Raw genomic sequence first — 20,563 nt, forward strand, 5'->3', positions numbered from 1 at the left:
GTAAAGTCTGGGATTTTCAGAATAAAATCGTACTGTTTGCTTTGAGTAAAGCTGTAAAATAAATAAAGTGAGTTGTAAAAGTTTTCAGTAGAAAATAAAATGTGAGGTAAAAGTTTGAGTTTATTCCAGGAACTTTTAATTCAGTGAGAACAGGAAGTGTGTGGGCTGTTCTTCAGCCTGTTTAATGATGATTAATAAAAATATGAAGACTGAACAGAGACGTGACTGAAAACGGTATCAGAATTCAGGTAATAACAGGTAATAAATAACGGGTAATAAACAGAAGAGTGGCATCTGGTTTGGGTGTGAAGAGTGCAGACCCTGAGAGGTTAGAGCGGCTCCTCCCGGGCTGTGGGTCAGAGTTTCTCAGGTTTCAAGTTAAAGGTTGTCACAGTGAGATGAAACGGATGAGTCCTCCGGGCTGGAGCTTCATTGCGCCGCCCCTCTCGGGTCTGGTTCCGGGATTTCTGTCGGAGTGAACCCTCTGCCTGCGTTTTTCCTCTCTGGGTCTTGACGTGGCGGCCGCCATATTGTTTTGCTGTGTTGTCAGTGGAGAGCGGCGGCAGCTTCAGCAGCGGTGAGTCTCGTTTACCTGGAGCACGGACTCACCTGGGCCTGGCAGAGCTCCAACCTCAGCTGGCCTCTGTCCAGCCACCTGTGCTCGCGTCCCGTAACTGTCACCCGTGTGACGTCAGTGTCGCAGTTAGCCGTTAGCTTGAGTTAGCTGCTGTGTGATGTTGAGAAAACGGGGCTGACTTGGTGTTTGAGTCCTCGGGTTCGGCTCCAGGTGTGCCGACGCCAGCAGCTACCTGTGCCACACGGCTCCTGCTGTCACACACCTGCAGGTGTCCCACAGGTAGCTGCTGACGTCAGTTTTTTTTTTAAGTGTCGCAGGCGCAGCATCTCTGACCTGCTGGACTTTAAATCCTGCAAAGGTCGCGCAGAGTCGGTGGGTGCCGGTGAGGTCACGTGTTTAAGAGTGGCACTGTCTTGATGATGATGATGATGATGATTCTGGGATGAAGCCTCAGATTCAGGTGTGACGTTAGAAACTCTCCCATAGTGAGACCAGAGCATCCAGCAGGACCACAGGGACCCGCAGCCCGCCCACCAGACTGTTCGGTTTTTGTAGGATTTTGTGTTCGGCTCGTTTTCGCGGGTCTCTGCTGGAGCAGCAGCTGGGTGTTCATTTCTCGGAGTTTCCTGCGAAGTTCGGCCTGAGCTGGACTCCATTGTGAGCATCGGGGCTGGTAGCTCAGTGTGCATTTTCTGCAGTTTTTACAAGAAATGAAGGCTTTCTGGAGCTTTTTCAGTTTAAGAGTGAAGTCTCACTGACCTTTGACCCCATATCAGCCTGTTTGTGTCAGCATCAACCAGACTAGGGAGAAACTTTTTTTCTGATTTTAATTCTTTCTGTTGGTTCGTTCTTATTATTGTTATTGTTGTTGTTGTTTGTGCTTTATGAAGGTTTAGCAGTGACTCGTTTTTCTGCAACGTGTTCAAAGAACATAAAATCATTTCAACGTCACCATAAAAATCCATCTCGCAGGTTCAGGCACTGCCTGCTGTTTTTCTCTTTTAGTAACTGCTCACCTGGAGCTGTGCCTGTCTTTGGGTGTGATTTTTCTTACCTTTGAGACTCACCTGTGTTTATGTCTAGAAAGTAGAACCAGTGAGAATGTTGGTTGGGGGGACAAGTAAAATTGCTACCTGGTCGCATATAAACATGGACACCTGTTTGAGATAAACACCAGGATGACATCGCCTCTCACAGGTGTGTCAGTCTGGTGAGAGATAAAGCCTCACCTTTGAAACGGTGACGCAGGTGTTTGCACGAAAACATCACTTCAATCCGAACCAACGTAACTTTAGAAGAAAGTGGGCGGGGCTTATTCCCACGCTGCCAATATCACTGCACTACCCTCACACTGCCCACCCCCCACCCTCTCCTCCTCTCATCAGCTTATACCCAACAGTGTGACCCCCCCCTCCCACTTCCTGGTGGTTCCATGACGACCTTTCCAGAGTACATCGCTCAGAATGAGGAGCGCGACGGCGTCCGTTTCAGCTGGAACGTGTGGCCGTCGAGCCGGCTGGAGGCGACCCGGATGGTGGTGCCGGTGGCGGCTTTGTTCACTCCGCTGAAGGAGAGGACCGACCTGCCCCCGATCCAGTACGAGCCGGTTCTCTGTAGTCGCGCCACCTGCCGCGCTGTACTCAACCCACTCTGGTACGCATCACAGCCTCCAACACTCACCTGTCCGCCCACCCTTTACCTGTGTGCCCCGCACTCATCTGTCTGTGTGTTTGTAACTTTCAGCCAGGTGGACTACAGAGCCAAGCTGTGGGCCTGTAACTTCTGCTACCAGAGGAACCAGGTGAGTGCCGCAAGCCCCGCCTACCTGTCAGGTGTTCCGGGTGTCACGGGTGGAGTCTGACCTTGTCTCTGTCTCAGTTTCCTCCGTCCTACGCCGGGATCTCTGAGGTGAACCAGCCTGCCGAGCTGCTGCCTCTGTTCTCCACCATCGAGTATGTGGTTCAGGTGAGTCCTGAGGACAGGTGAGACAGGTAACGACCGTGCCGTCAGGTGTGTGAGCCGCTGTGCTCTTTGTCCCCAGAGGGGCCCTCAGATGCCGCTGGTGTTCCTGTATGTGGTGGACACCTGCATGGAGGACGAGGACCTGCAGGCGCTGAAGGAGTCTCTGCAGATGTCGCTGTCTCTGCTCCCGCCCACCGCGCTCGTCGGACTCATCACCTTCGGACGCATGGTTCAGGTGCACGAGCTCGGCTGCGAGGGTATCTCCAAGAGCTACGTCTTTAGGGGGACCAAGGATCTGAACGCCAAACAGCTGCAGGTACGTCACCTGCATGTCCCTCTGGGGTGGGGCTGGGGGCTTCCCGAGCGTCAGAACTCAGGTGAGTTAACAACACCTGTGCTTCCTGTAGGAGATGCTGGGTCTCACCAAACCTTCGGCCGCTCAGGGACGAGGGCCGCAGGCGGCGCCACAGCAGTCATTCAACAGGTGAGCCTCCTGTGAGCCTGAGTGGGTGTGGTTTAAGTAAAGGTGCTGTCACAGCAGCGGCATTCCTCACTGTGAATTTTCCTGCAGGTTTCTGCAGCCGGTGCAGAAGATTGACATGAACCTCACCGACCTGCTGGGGGAGCTGCAGCGCGACCCCTGGCCTGTGACGCAGGGCAAGAGACCGCTGCGCTCACTGGGTGTTGCCATGTCCATCGCCGTGGGGCTTCTGGAGGTGAGGGGGCGGGGCTTTAGGCAGACAGAACATGGCGTGGATGTCTCAAAGACTTTGATCATCGGTTTTGTTTGTGTTCTTTTACCCACAGTGCACCTTTCCCAATACTGGCGCACGCATCATGACCTTCATAGGCGGCCCGGCGACGCAGGGGCCCGGCATGGTGGTGGGAGACGAGCTGAAGACGCCGATCAGGTCCTGGCACGACATCGAGAAGGACAACACCAAGTTCATGAAGAAGGCCACCAAAGTGAGTGCACGCCATTTACAGACCATGTGACCCGTTTTTTTTACCTGATTATTTTCATCATTACTTTATCGTTCTTTAAGACTTTTAATGGTTGTTGTGAGCTTTGCTCTCGTTGTTCTGATCGCTGGCTCACAGCACTACGAGTCTCTGGCCAATCGAGCGTCCAGCAACGGTCACATCATCGACATCTACGCCTGTGCCCTAGATCAGACCGGCCTGCTGGAGATGAAGTGCTGCACCAACTACACCGGGTACACACACACACACACTCACTCCTGAACCCTGTCAAAGGCTGGTGGGCTGTGTAGGCTCTGTGGTCGTATTCGTGCGTGACGTGTGTCTCTGCGTCGCAGCGGTTACATGGTGATGGCCGACTCCTTCAACACGTCTCTGTTCAAGCAGACCTTCCAGAGGGTTTTCACCAAAGATGTCCAGGGATCCTTTAAGATGGCCTTCGCCGCCACGCTGGAGATCAAGGTATGAAGGAAAAGCACAGAAGAACAGGGAGGCGCCGCCCCCAGCACATCTCTATCACAGGTTAATGACCCCTGCTGTGTTTTTCCCATGCAGACGTCCAGAGAGATCAAAGTGTCCGGTGCCATTGGCCCCTGCGTGTCTCTGAACGCTAAAGGACCCTGCGTCTCCGAGAACGTACGTGAAGCTAAGACAGCGCCATTAACGATGCCCCCTGCAGGCAGAGACAAAGGGGGTGTCCAAATTCATGGGCTGCATCCTCCTGAGGCCGCATTTGTAGACCGATTACGTTACAGTGACGCGATGAAGGCTGTCCAAATTCGTAGACTCCTCCGAATGCAGCCGACAAATGCGTCCTCCTTTTCCCCGAATTTGAAGGATGGGTCGGGTGTGTCCTTCGTGGCCTACCATATCCCAGAATTCATAGCATGGCCCAGCCAAACTCCAGTTTTCAACAATGGCGGTCGCTACTAAGTTTTTAATATTACTCTTACTAATCTTTCTGGGTCACAAAATAAACTTTTAACATATGGTAAATGGCCTGCATTTGTATAGCACTTTTCTAGTCCATAGGACCCCAAAGCGCTTTACACTACATTCAGTCATCCACCCATTCACACACACATTCACACACTGGCGATAGCAAGCTACATTGTAGCCACAGCTGCCCTGGGGCGCACTGACAGAGGCGAGGCTGCCGGACACAGGCGCCACCGGGCCCTCTGACCACCACCAGTTATATATTTTCAGGCGAGAAAGTAGCTGTGTAAACATCAAATATCTGTTCGGTTTATCAAGACATCACATATTTGCAAAAGTGCTCAGACGTTTTCGGAGACGTCTGTTACCCACCAGCTTGATAGCTAGCCGGGAGCTCGAGGGTCACTAGAGCCGCCAAGAACGGCACAACACATAATTTTCAGATCACTGCGGTCTTTTGCTACTCGGGTTAAACGTAATGTATAAGTCACTTAGACAACCTAAAAATGTTATTCTTTGGCTTTTTTCAGTGTTTTGTTTGTTCGTGAGTAAATCGGTTTGGCTGAGATTAAAGTTATTAGATTAGATTAGATAAAATAAAACTTTATTAATCCCCCGGGTGGGTTCCTCCTTGGTTTTCACACAGCTGAATAAACATCAAACAGAAAACTGATTAAACAGAAGTGTGAGACAGTCGAGAATTTACAATAGTGTCCTGTTATATTTTAGTTCAATTCAATTCAATTTTATTTATATAGCACCAAATCACAACAGCAGTCGCCTCAAGGCACTTTATATTGTACAGTAGATCCTACAATAATAGGAACAGGAAGAAAACCCAGCAATCATATGACCCCCTATGAGCAAGCACTTTGGCGACAGTGGGAAGGAAAAACTCCCTTTTAACAGGAAGAAACCGGCAGAACCAGGCTCAGGAAGGGGCGGGGCCATCTGCTGTGACCGGTTGGGGTGAGAGAAGGAAGACAGGATAAAGACATACTGTGGAAGAGAGACAGAGGTTAATAACAGATATGATTCAATGCAGAGAGATAGCAAGGAGCAGACGGCTGAGTTTATTAAACTCCACCGAGACAGCGGTGATGCTAATCTGAAGGCTAGACCGTCCAATTTCACAGCCGTTTACTTCCGGCCTACCCGACCTTCTGAGGACCCGGCCTTCGCGTTCTACATGGGCCGGGTCCTCAGGAGGATGCAGCCCATGAATTTGGACACGACCATAAAGTACACTAACACCGCCCCGTGCAGGCAGAGACAGGAAGTACGCTAACACCGCCCCGTGCAGGCAGAGACAGGAAGTACACTAACACTGCCCCCTGCAGGCAGAGACAGGAAGTACACTAACACTGCCCCGTGCAGGCAGAGACAGGAAGTACACTAACACTGCCCCCTGCAGGCAGAGACAGGAAGTACACTAACACTGCCCCCTGCAGGCAGAGACAGGAAGTACACTAACACTCCCCCGTGCAGGCAGAGACAGGAAGTACACTAACACTGCCCCGTGCAGGCAGAGACAGGAAGTACGCTAACACTGCCCCGTGCAGGCAGAGACAGGAAGTACACTAACACCGCCCCGTGCAGGCAGAGACAGGAAGTACACTAACACTGCCCCCTGCAGGCAGAGACAGGAAGTACACTAACACTCCCCCGTGCAGGCAGAGACAGGAAGTACACTAACACTGCCCCCTGCAGGCAGAGAGAGGTAGTACACTAACACTCCCCCGTGCAGGCAGAGACAGGAAGTACACTAACACTGTCCGCTGCAGACAGAGACAGGAAGTACACTAACACTGCCCCCTGCAGGCAGAGACAGGAAGTACGCTAACACTGCCCCCTGCAGGCAGAGACAGGAAGTACACTAACACTGCCCCCTGCAGGCAGAGACAGGAAGTACACAACACCGCCGCCTCAGAATCTTACTGCTCATATAAATGCTGATTGTGTGTTTTTGTCAGGTACAGGTGAACCCTCAGGTGGGTGTAATTCCTGTGTCCGGCCTGCAGGGGCAGAATTGCTTAGACTGTGACTGTTTGTGTTCCAGGAGATCGGCACGGGAGGAACCTGTCAGTGGAAGGTCTGCGGACTGGATCCGAGTACCACGCTGGCGCTTTACTTTGAGGTCGTCAACCAGGTATAAACACCTGACCTCTGACCTTTGATTCTGTCACTGTCACCATGAAGCTACTGAATTATTGATATCCACCAATTAAAAGAAAGTTCAGTGATCTGCAGTGATGTCATGGTACAGGATGATGTCATAGATCCTGCTGTTGAGAAAATAAGAGCTCAAGCTGACAAAATAAAAGCCCCACTGATGTTTTGATAGTAAAATGTTGGTGTTTAAAACAACAATTAGACCAGTGATCATCTGTTTGTAGTTTATTTTTTTAGTTTTTATTTATTCGCTCTAATTATTTTAAAAGTAATATCATTTTATTTTTGCTGTTTAGCGGGACAGCTTTCAAAATGAAAACGGCAAAAAACTAAAGCAGCCAAACTGACAGTCTTTCTAAGAGGATGCTCAGTCATAATAAGCAGGAAATGAGTTTGAATTTGAAGTGCACACATCAGGGCGGAGATGCTGACTTCCAGGCTCCGCCGAGTTTGTCCATCATCCTCGATCCTGCTGGGCTGCACAAGCCGCTCGTCACTCCCAGAGTCTCCGGCTGTTTCTCAGCTCTGTTCACGTGCAGCACGGCGTCCAGCTCAGAGTTTAAACGCTCAGTGTAACTGAGCCCATGGAACAGTTTGACCTTCGTCCTCCGTCTACTCTGTGCTGATGTGGTCACGTCAGCATAAACACACCTCCGCTGAAATGGAGCTGAAAGAGCTCGGACTGTTTGTGACTCTGAGTGGATCAGGAAATGTTTCGTGTTGTGAGACTGCGGGAGATCATCAGCTGAACATCAGTGTGCGGTCTTCGAACACAACGTCACGTCAGAACTCGTCCACGCTGAAGAAGAAGATGAGAAGTATGGCCTACATTTCCCAGAGTGCACAGGTCCAGTGATGGTGATGGGAGGGTCATGGTCTTGTTAGTGTTTTGGGAGAAGATGGAGGCTGTGTTGCGGTCATACTTGTTGTTGTTGTTGTTGTGCTAGGGCGATTGGTCGCAGGTAGATGGAGGGCGGAGCTCTGGGAGTGGGACTCCAGGAACATCCCGGCACAAGGAACGAACCTGCGGAAACTTCGGCACACCGCCGCCCTGTACCTGCTGGAGTCACAGAGAGACAGACAGGAAGTGACGTTCCTGTTCACTATGACATCATGAGCGCGTCATAGTGACGTTTCATTACTGCTTCAAAACTGATCGGAGCCTTCGATAAAGAAAGTCTGACTCACGTCTGCGTCATGCAGGTGATCCACGGGTTGAGCGCGGCGCTGGTCAGAACCAGCCAGGAGGAGAGGGCGGCGGTCACGGACGGACTCTGCTGACCGCTCAGCGTCTCGTACAGACACACAGAGATGTAGGGCAGCCAGCAGACCAGCAAACACACTGCCAGGAGACAGGAAACAGAGTCACATGACTTCATCAGCAGCCCCTCTATGAGTGAGCTGGTGTTTGGAGACTAGTTATCTGTGGACTAGTTAAAGAGGCGTAGGGACTAGAGAACGGCCTTGAAGTTGCAGATCTGTCTACCAATCTGAAGGTGGGCGGTTCAATCCCTGGCCGCTCCAGGCTGGAGACACTCTCTGCATGAACAGGTGGACGTGGCGTGTAGAGTGGATGAGTGCTGTGTTAGAGCCAGTAGCCATTCACTCGTAGCGCTCTCATTGACCTTATGGCGAAAACATTAACCTGGTTTATCGGTCACTCAGACCGTCTGCAGCCGGCTGTGGTGACCTTTGACCCTGTCTGTGTTTATGACCTCAGTGTTTGTCCCTATAATGAGAGTAATGGCAGTGAGTCACAAAGATAAACATGGACGCTGATCCTCAAAGACGGCCGCTGTGACGTCGAGGTTTTAGTTTAGAGGGTAAACGGCTGCGGCCCCGTGGTCACATGGTCCTGCTGTTTGGTTTGAGATTATGAGGACATTGGATCTGCCCGGCTTTACGAACGGGGAAATGTTTTCTGTCGAAGGAACAAAATAATTTCATGCATCAGACTGTTTCCCGTTAGGCAGGATGTTCAGTCCCAGTGGAGAAATACTGGAACTCCATATGAAATCACTGGTAATTACTGGGACTGTTGCACCAATTAAAGAATCTAGAGGACAAGTTTCAGACTACTTACTGAAGTTTAAGAGACTGCAGAGATTTTTAGACTAGCTGTAGATTTTGAGCGTTTAACAGGAGTTGGAGATTAGTTAGTAACATCTGTGTACTGAAGTTTGTTTACTAGCCTGAGCATTACTTTCACACAGCTGTAAGTTTGTAGCTGATTTGAGGAGTTGTGGAGATGTTTGTGGGCTAGTTACAGAGGTTGGAAACTAGTCGTCGGACCTCTGTGTGGGGGAAACTTGGAGTAAAACTCAGAGGACGAAGTTTTCATAAAGAACGTGAGTCGGTGAAGTGGAGGGGTAACCCATGTCCCTGCAACGTCAAGGAACAGCTTGAGCTCACCTGAGGTGGTGACCATGACGATGGAGCTCCTCAGGTAGTTGTTGGCAGGAACGTAGAAACAGTGCAGCTCGTTGCACATGAAGGTTCCCCTCCTGGCCTGCTTCCTGGCCACGTACACGATGTATCCGTACAGCGAGCACATGGTGAGGATCGGCGCTACGATGCCCGCCCCCATCCACAGCAGCACGAAGTACCTGTTCTCCGGGGTGAAGCTCGGGCAGCAGAGGAACCGTGACTCGCTGTAGGCGTAGCTGCCGAAACCCAGCAGTGGCATGGTGGCGTTGGCCAGGCAGAACAGCCAGACTGCGATCAGCACCGCCCGGCTCCGCCCCGCCGTCCAGATGCTGTGGAAGCTGAGTGCAAAGCAGATCTCCGTGAACTTGTAGATGGTAGCCCAGGCAAGCGAGTGCAGGGAGGCGGTCTGCAGTAGGAGGAAGATGAAGCCGCCGCCCTGACAGACGTCGGCCTCACTGGAGTGTCTGACAGGCTGGGAGAGGCTGTTGTACGCACTGAAGGGGATGGCGGAGAGTCCGAGAGCGAGGTCGCTAAGGCTAAAGCTCAGGGTGAGGCCCAGCGTGTCGGACCGCAGCTCCTTGTTCAGCAGGAGCACCAGTAGGAGGAGGAGGTTCCCACAGGTGGATGCCACGCTCGTCAGCAGCATGAGAGCGGCGTACAGCGTGCTCAAAATGTCCGCCATCTTCACATGGACTCGCAGGACAGGAACGTGCACCGTGCCGAAGTGATCCAATCACCTGCAGGCTCTCTGATCAGCTGATCGATCAGCTGTTGGTTTCTTCTGAAACGAGGAGCAGAGGACAAGCAGCTTCAGCAGGCTGTCGCAGCTGCTGAGAGCCCGCCGTCACCACGGAGACTGCTGGGATTACCTGAGGCTCTGTGAGTCACACCTGAGCTGCAGTTGAAAACAGAGAGAGCGCCTTTCAAGGACGTTTCCACCAATCAAAAACAAGAGCCAAGACCAGAAGAAGAGTCCACCTGAACCTGCAGCTGACCGGACCAATCGGGAGGAAGAACCATGCCGTCACCTTCATCGATTGATTATCAGCGCGGTCTGTGGTCTTCAGAGGTTAAAGGTCACACTGATGTTGGCTGGAGTTGATCAGTCGGTGTGTGTGACTCTGATCGCAGTCCAACGAGTCTGATCGGCTCAGTCTGAGCGGGGGAGGGTGGACCGCAGGGGGCGTGTTCTCCTGGGGGGGTGTTGCCATGGCGCACCTGTTTGACACCTGCTGTGACGATGATGAGCACACACACACACACACACACACACACTTACCTGCTGGCTGTAAAGTAAACAAGATGAACATCCAATATCCTGTGTGTGTGTGTGTGTGTGTGTGTGTGTGTGTGTGTGTGTGTGTGTGTGTGTGTCAGTCACGCAGCTTGACTCAGGTAATAACAGGTGTGCAGGTGTGTAATCACCCTCACCACCTGCTGAACCTCAGACCGCTGAGGAGCTCAGGCCGGGGTTGGGTGTGAAGCAGCCAATCATAGGTCAGCTTTGTTAAAGAAAGTGACCTCTGAGTCACGTCTGGAGGCAGAAAACGAGCGTCAAACACAGAAACACACCTGAGCAGGTGCTACGGAAATAAACAGTCCAAGGGGTCGTGACCCTGACAGCGAGGTCTCAGGGGCGGGATAAATGCTGGAGGCGGGGTTAACGTTCTATGATGTTGATACCTGATTAACCTGACCTCTGACCTCTAACTTGCCTGTTTGCGGTCACTTCCTGCAGCACAACGCGCCGATCCCTCAGGGCGGCCGCGGGGCGATCCAGTTTGTCACGCAGTACCAGCACTCGTCAGGCCAGCGACGCATCCGGGTCACCACCACCGCCAGGAAGTACGAACACACCTGCCTCCACCCCATCACTACACACACACACACACCTGAATTAATCCCGGTCCCTTCTCTTCCCCTCAGCTGGGCCGATGCTCAGACGCAGATTCAAAGCATCGCGGCGTCCTTTGACCAGGAGGCGGCGGCCATCCTCATGGCGAGGTTGGCAGTGTACCGGGCAGAGACGGAGGAGGGGCCGGACGTGCTCAGGTGGTTAGACAGACAGCTGATCAGACTGGTAGGAGAACACACCTGCAGAGTGAGCGCCACGATTGATCCGAACAGGAAGCAATTGATACCTGTGTTTGTGTTCAGTGTCAGAAGTTTGGCGATTACCACAAAGACGACCCGAACTCCTTCCGGTTCTCCGAGACCTTCTCCCTGTATCCCCAGGTGACCCGACTCCCGTAACGCTCTGCGCAGACACACCTGTGACACGCACCGGGACACAGGGCTGACGTGTGTTTGTGTGTTTCAGTTCATGTTCCACCTGCGGCGTTCGCCGTTCCTGCAGGTGTTCAACAACAGTCCTGACGAGAGCTCGTATTACCGACACCACTTCAACCGGCAGGACCTGACGCAGGCGCTCATCATGATCCAGCCGGTGCTCTACGCCTACTCCTTCAACGGCCCGCCTGAGGTACCTGTACACCTGTGTGCACACAGTGCAGAGTAAGCAGCTGGATGTGCAGGTGTTTCATGTTTCAGAATCTGAAGCTCTCATTGGGAACCAAACTGTGAGTTATTGATCACTGATCGATTAACTGATCAGACTGTGTGTGTGTTTCTAGCCCGTCCTGTTGGACAGCAGCAGCATCCTGCCCGACCGAATCCTTCTGATGGACACGTTCTTCCAGATCCTCATCTACCACGGAGAGGTACACCCGACACCACCAATCACACCCCAGCACCGCGTGACATCACAGCTGTCTAAGCCAATCAGGGTCCAGTAATTTAATTAGGATAGAGCCACAATTATCATTCAGATGGTTTCTTTAAACGTGATCCAGCTGTTTCCATCACAGATGTGACGCTGAGCTGAGTTCCCACCTGATTTCAGTCCAACTCTCAAACCTGAACGTGCTTCAATCAGCTGTTTGCAGTTTTACCTGCTGAGCTCGTTCATATCCTCTCGTTAACTCAACAATTCACCTCACATGAGCTCAAAACACACAAATCTTTAAAGAACCATGATAATGAGCTGACCCGTGCAGGTGTACAGTTGTGTCTCACTGCGTCTCTCTGTTAGACTGTGGCTCAGTGGAGGAAGGCCGGCTATCAGGACATGCCCGAGTACGAGAACTTCAAACACCTGCTTCAGGCTCCAGTGGACGACGCCCAGGAGCTGTTGCACACGCGCTTCCCCATGCCGAGATACATCGACACGGAGCACGGCGGCAGCCAGGTGAGGGCGCAGGCACACACCTGAGAAACACATCAGCTTTATTTACATCACCTCAGATCACGAGGCGTGACATCAGCACAGCGGCAATGTGACATCATCAACAATTTCCCGGTGCAAACTCTCGTTTTTGCACCTGTGCCCACACCTATACACACCTGTAGACATGATCAGCAGGTGAAAGGTTTTCTTCTTCTGCTGTTTTCAGGCTCGCTTCCTGCTCTCCAAAGTGAACCCCTCCCAGACCCACAACAACATGTACACCTGGGGGCAGGTAAGACTTTAACCTGTAATCTTTAACCTTTAAATGTGGACCAATCAGACGCTGTGTTTACACAAGTCCGCCCCCCCCCCACCGCAGGAGTCCGGTGCTCCGATCCTGACAGACGACGTCAGCCTGCAGGTGTTCATGGACCACCTGAAGAAGCTCGCTGTCTCCAGCGCCGCCTGAGTGTGCCATTGGCTCACCTGTCCTCATCTGTTTGCTTTTTATTTGTTTTCTTGCTGCCTGTGTTTCCATGGCAACAGTTCACAAGCACCATCAACCAATCAGCAGCAGGTTTAGAGTTGTAACCTCACAGTGTAGAGATGCTATTGTTAATTGGCCTTTTTAAAAAAAATTAAGTTGCATTTGATTGGTTGATCCTCTCAGACAGCGGCAGTGATAGCTTTCAAAATAAAAGCCACTGTGTAGTTTTAGTCTGTGAAGCTTTTATTGTGAAACAACAGCAGGAAGTGGTGGCCGTCGGGAGTTTTTCCCCCCTAAAAGGTTTCAAATTGATTTTAAAATTTTAACATGTGATTTTTTTTAAATTTAGGAACAGGAAACAGGAAGTGAGGTGTTTTGTTTTTTTTAGAAAGCATGGGATGTCACTGAGCGCGCGAAGCTGTCTGCTTGTGTTTGAACACTAACCGAGAACGAGCGCAGAGGTTCACCTTGCCACTGTTCTCGTCTTTCTAATAAAATCTGCAGAATTTTACAGAGTTTGTCTTCTTCTGAAACGTGAAGCTCTGATGTCATCAGAGACGCAGCACCTATGCATGTGTGACTGAGCCCAGTGTTTTATAAAGCACTGTCTGACACCCTGCAGACGGTCTGTTTGTAACTGTAATCGGCTGTAGACAAGATGATCACAGGACTGAGGTCGCCTCCACCTCTGCTCAGACACCATCAGTCATCCCAGCAAATAGCACCACCCCATATTTAAAAATCCACTTTAGGGTCACACTTTTCCTTTAAAGTGTGAAAAGGAAAAGAAACCTAACAGACCCTCGAGGAGCTTCTGCTGTCAGTCGAACAGAGTCCGAGTTTTACCCTGAATTAACCTGAGTGACCCGCCTCACCATCTGAGCATTCCCACTCACACAGGTAAAAACAATAAGCCAAGCTGTGGGGTCCTCAACATGTGCCACACCCACAGAAACAGACACCTCTGCTAAAACGCTGCAGGTGAGCAGGTGGAGTGGAGCTCAGCACTGTCTCAATTCAGGGGCTGCGTCCTCCTAAGGACCCGGCCTTCACAGTCTACGTGGGCCGGGTCTTCCAAAGACCGAGAAGGCCGGAAGTGAGAGGCTGTGAGATGGGACGGTCTAGCCTTCAGATTTGAGCCACCAGTGGAGTTTAATAAACTCTGCCGTCTGCTCCTTGCTATCTAAAATATAACAGGACACTGGAGTAAACTCTCAGGCATCTCACACTTCTGTTTAATCAGTTTTCTGTTTGATGTTTATTCAGCTGTGTGAAAAAAAAATTGGCTGGACCGTGCTATGAATTCTGGGATAAGGTGGGCCACGAAGGACACACCCGACCCATCCTTCAAATTCTGGAAAAAGGAGGATGCATTTGGCTGTATTAGGAGGAGTCCACAGCCTTCGTCATGTTGTCGTTGTTATCGGCAACGACAACAAATGCGGCCTCCGGAGGATGCAGCCTTGGAATTGGGACACAGCCACTGTCTGGGTCTGAGCTTCCTTTACTCAGGAGAGGAGACACAGCAGCATCCTTCTTGAAAGGAGGGGAGAGGTAAGTATAGTAAATTTGTGGTCCTCCTACCTAAACGTGGGACACACATACATACACAGAGGTCTGCTGCTGTGTTTCATAACTGAATCTGACTTCAGATCAGCGGAAAGATGAACAAATGTTTAAAATAAAATCTAAATAAAAAGTTTTTTTATTATTTGTGAAAATGAAACTTAAACTTTGATAATTGTTTACTACCGTTTTTATTCCAAAGTATCCGAGTACTCTTAATCAGGAGGCAGAGGATGAAACTACCTGAACTATGAATCCCACCAGCAGGTGGCGGTCATGCGCAGTGAGTAGACACACAATCCACGTGTCAGTCCAAACGAAACGGCATGAGACTGGAATCACATTTATCCAGTGATGGGATACGTTTGACGTTTAGCGTGTTTGGGGTGTGTAGTTAGTGTGTAGTGTTGTGGATAGTTTTGTGTTGTGTGTCAGAACAATGAGGCGACTGTTGTCTCCAGGTAGAAACAGGAGTGATACACCTGCTGCTGTCAGACCTGCAGGTATCAGGCTGTGATGTTCTCCTTTGGAGTGGCACAAATAATTTGTCTTATTAAATGCAGAACAGCTGATTGTTCTGTAAACAGTTTCAAGTGGTTATAAAAAAAGGGTAAAAGGTAAATTGCTGCAAATAACTTTGTTTGCAAAACTTGTGCATATGATTTTAAAACTGACAAATATTTGCATTTAAAGTTATGAAATATGATTCAACGAACTCTCAGATTTTATGTTTTTTGTCTGATTCTAGATCAATGTTGTTAATACAGTTTGTCAAAATGAAAACATGACTGTAAATTCAGACATGTGAGGTTGTGCTGAAAAGGATGAGACCAAACACGGCAAATAAACAGTTTTTAAAGGTGAAATGTGGAGGAAACATCAAAGTGGTTAAAATGGCCAATTATACCCTGGACCTCAGAGGGTTAAACGTTTATTTTAAGTAACACAATAGTTACTTTTCAAGTAATTAATTGCTTTTAGAATCTTGTAACTCAGTTACTAACTCAGTTACTTTTTTGAAGAAGTAACTAGTAACTATAACATATGGAGCGCCAGGACTGCCATAATGAATTAATTAAATACACCATTAAATAATTAATTAAATGTGGCAATAATTAATTAAAATTGGAATTAATTAATTAAATAGTTATGATACATGTAATTAATTAATTATTGACACATTTAATTAATTATTGACACATTTAATTAATTATTTAATGATATATTTATTTATTTCATTTTGGCAGTCCTGGTGCCTGGCTCTCATCATGAAATAATTTTATCTGTCAGCCTCACCCATCAAACTCAGGGGGCGGGGTTAACGCTGATCGAGTCAAAACCATTGCTTTGGCCTGGTGGCCATTGTTTCTAGCACACAACAACCGGCATGTGGAAGCTAACAGAACTGAACTTTGAAAAACCCTGTTTGTGTGTCACCAAATACCGTTTTAATATTTTTTTAGCCGAGAACGTAGTGGTTTAATCTTCATGTGTCGGTTTGTCAAGATACAGCCTCTTTGCAAAAGTGCTTCGATGATTTCGGAGATGTCTGCCCAGTCTCACGGCAAAGCGTGGGATAGACCCGTTGCCTCGCAAGCAATCCCACCGACAAAGCGCAGGCCCCGGTACACAGCTGTAGTAACCCCCGCTGACTTCTTTTACTGAGGTTATATTTATCAGTGTTTTATTTCCTGAAGTTCTTATGTGTCCTACGTGTTTCAGCCGCCAATTCTGAATTATAACTAACATTAAAAACATGTTTAAGGAGGAGAGAGAGAGCAAATAAATCTGTTTAACATCTGATCTTTGGGTTTTTGTTCAGTAATCAGCGTGACCTGTGTATAAACACATAAAAGAGATAACGTTGGTGTTTCTGTCATGTAGTAACTGCTGGCTTTAACTGTACAAAGGTTGTTCGACACTATGAAACACATACAGACTTCATGATGTTCGGCTAATATTTTTATTGTGAATATTAATCATGCTGACCTCGCTCTGTACACCACGCAGCGAGGTCAGCATATCCACGATATCCTCAGCTCCATGAGTTAACACAAAGTTTCCCAGCTGACTATCTAACTGCCAACTATTCCAGAGACGTGAAAATATACAGCATAAAGAAAAGTGTAAGAGACTCAGCAGCAGATTAGAATAACAGTTATACATTTAATAAATCACCAAATGAATCCAAGAAACGAGCAAACCTGTTCCGACAATTTGAATTTGTATTCCCTCAGCTGCAGACTCGCTGCTGTTTAAATGTTTGAAAAGGAAGATTAGATATAAAAAACGTCAAACATAGACTCAGTCTGCCTTCACATTTGATATGAGGCCAGCACGTATAGTGGCTGTGTCCTGTTTTAAGATCATACATGTAAAATTGTCGTCTGACCTCCGTTGATCCAGCCGCTCAGAGTCCGTGGTTACCATGGTTACTGCATAAGCAGCTATAATGTTAACAGCTGGCACTGAGGAAACCTCCCGGCAGCATGGGTGTTTATGTTTTTCATCGCAAAAGAACTGTCTGAATGGTTAACTGAAGTTAACTTGGATAAATTATAGTTAAGGAGTATCACAGATAACACCTACGTGAGCTGTGCGACTGTTCACCACCACACTGAAATCAGCAGGCTGTTACTGAAATACACGTGCTATATCATAAACTATGATATAAATAGGGAGGTCCTATTAACATGTTTAGTTTTAAAGGACACCTTCCTGCCTTTAGTCTCCTTCATGAGCAGTATTAGTTTTCTTCTAACATCCAGAAGTCTGCACCATGTGTTTCATAGTTTGTAACAAGCCTTTGACAGGTAAACATAACATGACCGAAAAAGCAAAAAAAAAGCAAAAAAAAAAAAGAGAGAGAGAGAGAGAGAGAGAGAGAGAGAGAGAGAGAGAGAGAGAATTGACATAAGAAGAGAAAATGCTCTCAATTATGGAGACAGGCAAATGGTTCATTTATGTTTGATGTGTGTTTATTCCTCCCTAAATATCGTCGGTGAAGTTTGCCATGCACGTCAGATTTTCCTGCGCATTTTTATACCTCTGCCAACAGAGAGAGAAAAAAAATCACATTCTAACAGACAGCTGGTGCTTAGAATACAGTTGAATAACTATTAAAAAACAGATGATATTTAGATGATAATTCAGTCTAACACATGTGCCAGTGAACCATTAAACGTCTGTGAAACTATGCAGTTATGAAACGTAACTTTAACCTCAGCCAAACCGATTTGCTCAGTTGTAAATAAAACAGCGAAGTAAACGTGACCCGACAGACAGAACCTGAGTGAATGAAGTCCAGCGTTTAACCACTGAGAGCTAAAACTCAGCTGAGGTTTGAAAGCTGTGTGCCGGTGATTGGACATCAGCCGCTGATGAAGCTGTTCGCCTATAAAGTGCTCTGTAAGGAAACAAGCTCCAGCAGCTCTGCGCTCGGGGAAAATACTATATTTACTTATCTTGTGCAGAAAAATGCGCTGACATTGCTTATATCGAGCACCGGCTGCCCAGTTAAATTGTGACTATCACCAGGTAACGTAGGCGTGTTTCTTGAATTAGCAGCAGGTGTTAAACAGCTGACAGATGAGGAGGAGGATGCATGCAGGTAAACTGAGGGTCTGTTGAGCTGATCGCTGGTTTCGTGAGAAAAATGTCAGCTCGTTCTTTATGTTACAGAAGCACAGAGACACAAGACCAGGCGGAAAGAGACGATCGTTCGGTGAAAATGAGAATCTGCGAATGCAACATGTGGAACACGGAGAGTGGAATATGTAAACAAACCGGTTAACGTAACCCCCTGGGTGCACTCTGCATGCTAACTGTTAGCAGAGCTAGTGAAATCTCTGAAAACATCTGAGCACTTTTGCAAACATGTTCTATGTTGACAACCTGACCAGACATACGTCGCGACATTCGCGGCTAAAACACTGTTAAAAGTGTAGCTGGTGACAGAAAAACGGGGTATTTTAAAACTACACCACCACCATTGCTGCCTGTGATTTGATCTGCATTCTGGGATACCTGGCTGCCCCAAGTCTACACAAGCAATCGATTATCTAGGATCGACCTGTTTTGACTTACTTTGCACGGCAACCAATCAAATGTTAGAGAAGCTGCATGGGCAGCGTTAACCCCGCCCCCTGAGTTTGATGGGTGAGGCTGACAGATAAAATTATTTCATGATGAGAGCCAGGCGCCAGGACTGCCAAAATGAAATAAATAAATATATCATTAAATAATTAATTAAATGTGTCAACAATTAATTAAATGTGTCAACAATTAATTAAAATGTGAAATACATAAATAATTAATTAAATGTGTCAATAATTAATTAATTACATGTGTTATAACTATTTATTTAATTAATTAATTCCAATTTTAATTAATTATTGACACATTAAATTAATTATTTAATGGTTTATTTAATTAATTCATTATGGCAGTCCTGGCGCTCCATAGAAACAGACCAAGTCTGGGGTTCGCAAACCAGATGAAAACAGAAACGTCCACAAACATTAAACCACAATACAACACATGAAACACATATTTATATTTGTCCTATAACTAATTCAATAACACATAGATGTCAACCACACTATTTAAAGTAAAACTCTCCCCTAACTCACACTTTGGTTCGCTCCAGGAGCTCACGAGCAGGTGATTGGGCTGCAAAGGAAAACACCAGGGAGGCGAGTACTGTTAGCACACTGCTCTTAAAACACAAAGAATTTTGGTTACAGACCAATGATAGAACTCAGGTTCTTCTTCCTGACACAAGTATGATGTCCACTCACTCTGTGTATTCACTTAGGCTACGTTCACTCTGCAGGTCTTAATGCTCAATTCCGATTTTTGGATCAAATCCGATTTTTTTTTTTTATCTGCTCGTTCACACTACAAAAAAATGCGACAGCAAATGCGCTCTAGTGTGAACGCTCAAAGCGGCCCGCATGCGCAAAACAAGACGTCACACACAGCGCGCTCTGTTTAGACCCAGAGCAACAGTATGTTTGCTGATGGCCTTAATATAAAGACTTCGGACTTTACGTTTCCCAATTTTTGCTTTAAGGTATAAAGTTATTTTGTTATCTACATACGTCCTAATAATGATCCTTATTGCTGTTTTAGAGGAGCGGTGCTTCAAAGGATAGCTGCAGATTTCTGTCAGAATCTGCAGGTTATACAGTACAAATAAAATGTTCACGTTTCTCCAACGTTGTCTTCCCAACAGTTTCACTGACATCTACACTGGATGGCCAGGAAGCGTTCGCGATGTCTTCTCGGCGCTGATAATCGGCGTCTGTCTTGTGTCAGTGACGTAAAAGACGGATTTAATGCTACATGACCATCAAACAGCAGCCGCTTTATAAAACATCAGATATGTATCGGATTCAGGACCACATACGAAAGTGACCCAGATCGGATTTGAAAATATCGGATTTGTGCCGTTCACACTGTCACACCATGATCGGATATGGGTCGCAGAGGGTCACAAAAGTCGGATTGGATGCGCTTTCGCCTGCAGTGTGAACGTAGCCATAGATACCAGCTAATGACCTAATAAAGAATCACTACCACAAATGTGTTTCTTTTTTTATTTAGTTGTTAAAATATCAATCACTCAAATGAATACAAATACAGGTGCGTGATCGAACCCCTGGCCTCCGTTACACACCTGTATCATCTGAGCTTGTATATGAGGAGCAGGATTTTAAACTCAGGATTTAACAGGGAGCCTCAGTAAATCAGTAACAGTCATCCCAGCAACACTTCTCACCCTCCACTGAGGACAACTGCTTATCCAGACTCGTTACTTCCCCCAGGGAGCAACTGCATTAAAGAAAAGTAAGTCATTATATTACTTTGGTGCTACCGTGTCCATCTCTTCACGTCCACACTCCTACAGCTGCTCCACTATTGCCCTGCCCCTGCACACCACCCAAAACCAGCTGAGTACGTACAGATAACTGAAGAGCCTGTAACTGTAATGTGATTACCTAATCCATGCAGTAATCACATTACTGAAAACAGTAATGTGATTACTGTGATGTGTTCTGTTCCAACACTGTATGAGTAATGAAATTAAATTAAATGAATGTGAAACTGAAGTCACTATTTTTTTTAACAGGAGAATAAAATTTGGATGAAAAAGTAAAACTAATGAAACTAAATGGAAATAAAATTAGTAAAATTAAAAGTGACATGAAAACTTTTCCAAAGG

At 47.6% G+C, this 20,563-nt stretch overlaps 2 protein-coding genes across 4 annotated transcripts; one reads left to right on the forward strand and one right to left on the reverse strand.

Annotated features, from left to right (window-relative positions):
- Positions 1 to 17: 17 nt before the first annotated feature.
- sec23a (Sec23 homolog A, coat complex II component) lies at positions 18 to 13,282 on the forward strand. 3 transcript variants are annotated; one of them, XM_026151283.1, is made up of 20 exons: positions 18 to 577; positions 1,963 to 2,230; positions 2,321 to 2,378; positions 2,456 to 2,542; positions 2,619 to 2,855; positions 2,947 to 3,023; positions 3,111 to 3,255; positions 3,347 to 3,505; positions 3,641 to 3,756; positions 3,859 to 3,982; positions 4,076 to 4,156; positions 6,519 to 6,608; positions 10,797 to 10,903; positions 10,985 to 11,138; positions 11,216 to 11,293; positions 11,379 to 11,540; positions 11,692 to 11,778; positions 12,150 to 12,305; positions 12,511 to 12,576; positions 12,664 to 13,282. In XM_026151283.1, exons 2-20 carry the CDS (start codon positions 2,010 to 2,012, stop codon positions 12,751 to 12,753), a joined length of 2,295 nt encoding a protein of 764 aa, XP_026007068.1. In that variant the 5' UTR covers positions 18 to 577; positions 1,963 to 2,009; the 3' UTR covers positions 12,754 to 13,282. The 3 variants fall into 3 exon arrangements, with proteins under 3 accessions (XP_026007068.1, XP_026007069.1, XP_026007067.1); XM_026151284.1 differs by having other exon boundaries at positions 1,977 to 2,230; XM_026151282.1 differs by lacking the exon at positions 18 to 577 and having other exon boundaries at positions 589 to 2,230.
- Positions 6,902 to 10,786, reverse strand: LOC113011669 (histamine H2 receptor). Its single transcript, XM_026151288.1, has 3 exons — positions 9,044 to 10,786; positions 7,820 to 7,973; positions 6,902 to 7,691 (listed from the first exon to the last, which is right to left on the reverse strand). Exons 1-3 carry the CDS (start codon positions 9,738 to 9,740, stop codon positions 7,502 to 7,504), a joined length of 1,041 nt encoding a protein of 346 aa, XP_026007073.1. The 5' UTR covers positions 9,741 to 10,786; the 3' UTR covers positions 6,902 to 7,501.
- Positions 13,283 to 20,563: the final 7,281 nt, after the last annotated feature.

The sequence above is a fragment of the Astatotilapia calliptera genome, chromosome 19, assembly GCF_900246225.1.
Source record: "Astatotilapia calliptera chromosome 19, fAstCal1.2, whole genome shotgun sequence".
NCBI classification, from domain to species: domain Eukaryota; kingdom Metazoa; phylum Chordata; class Actinopteri; order Cichliformes; family Cichlidae; genus Astatotilapia; species Astatotilapia calliptera.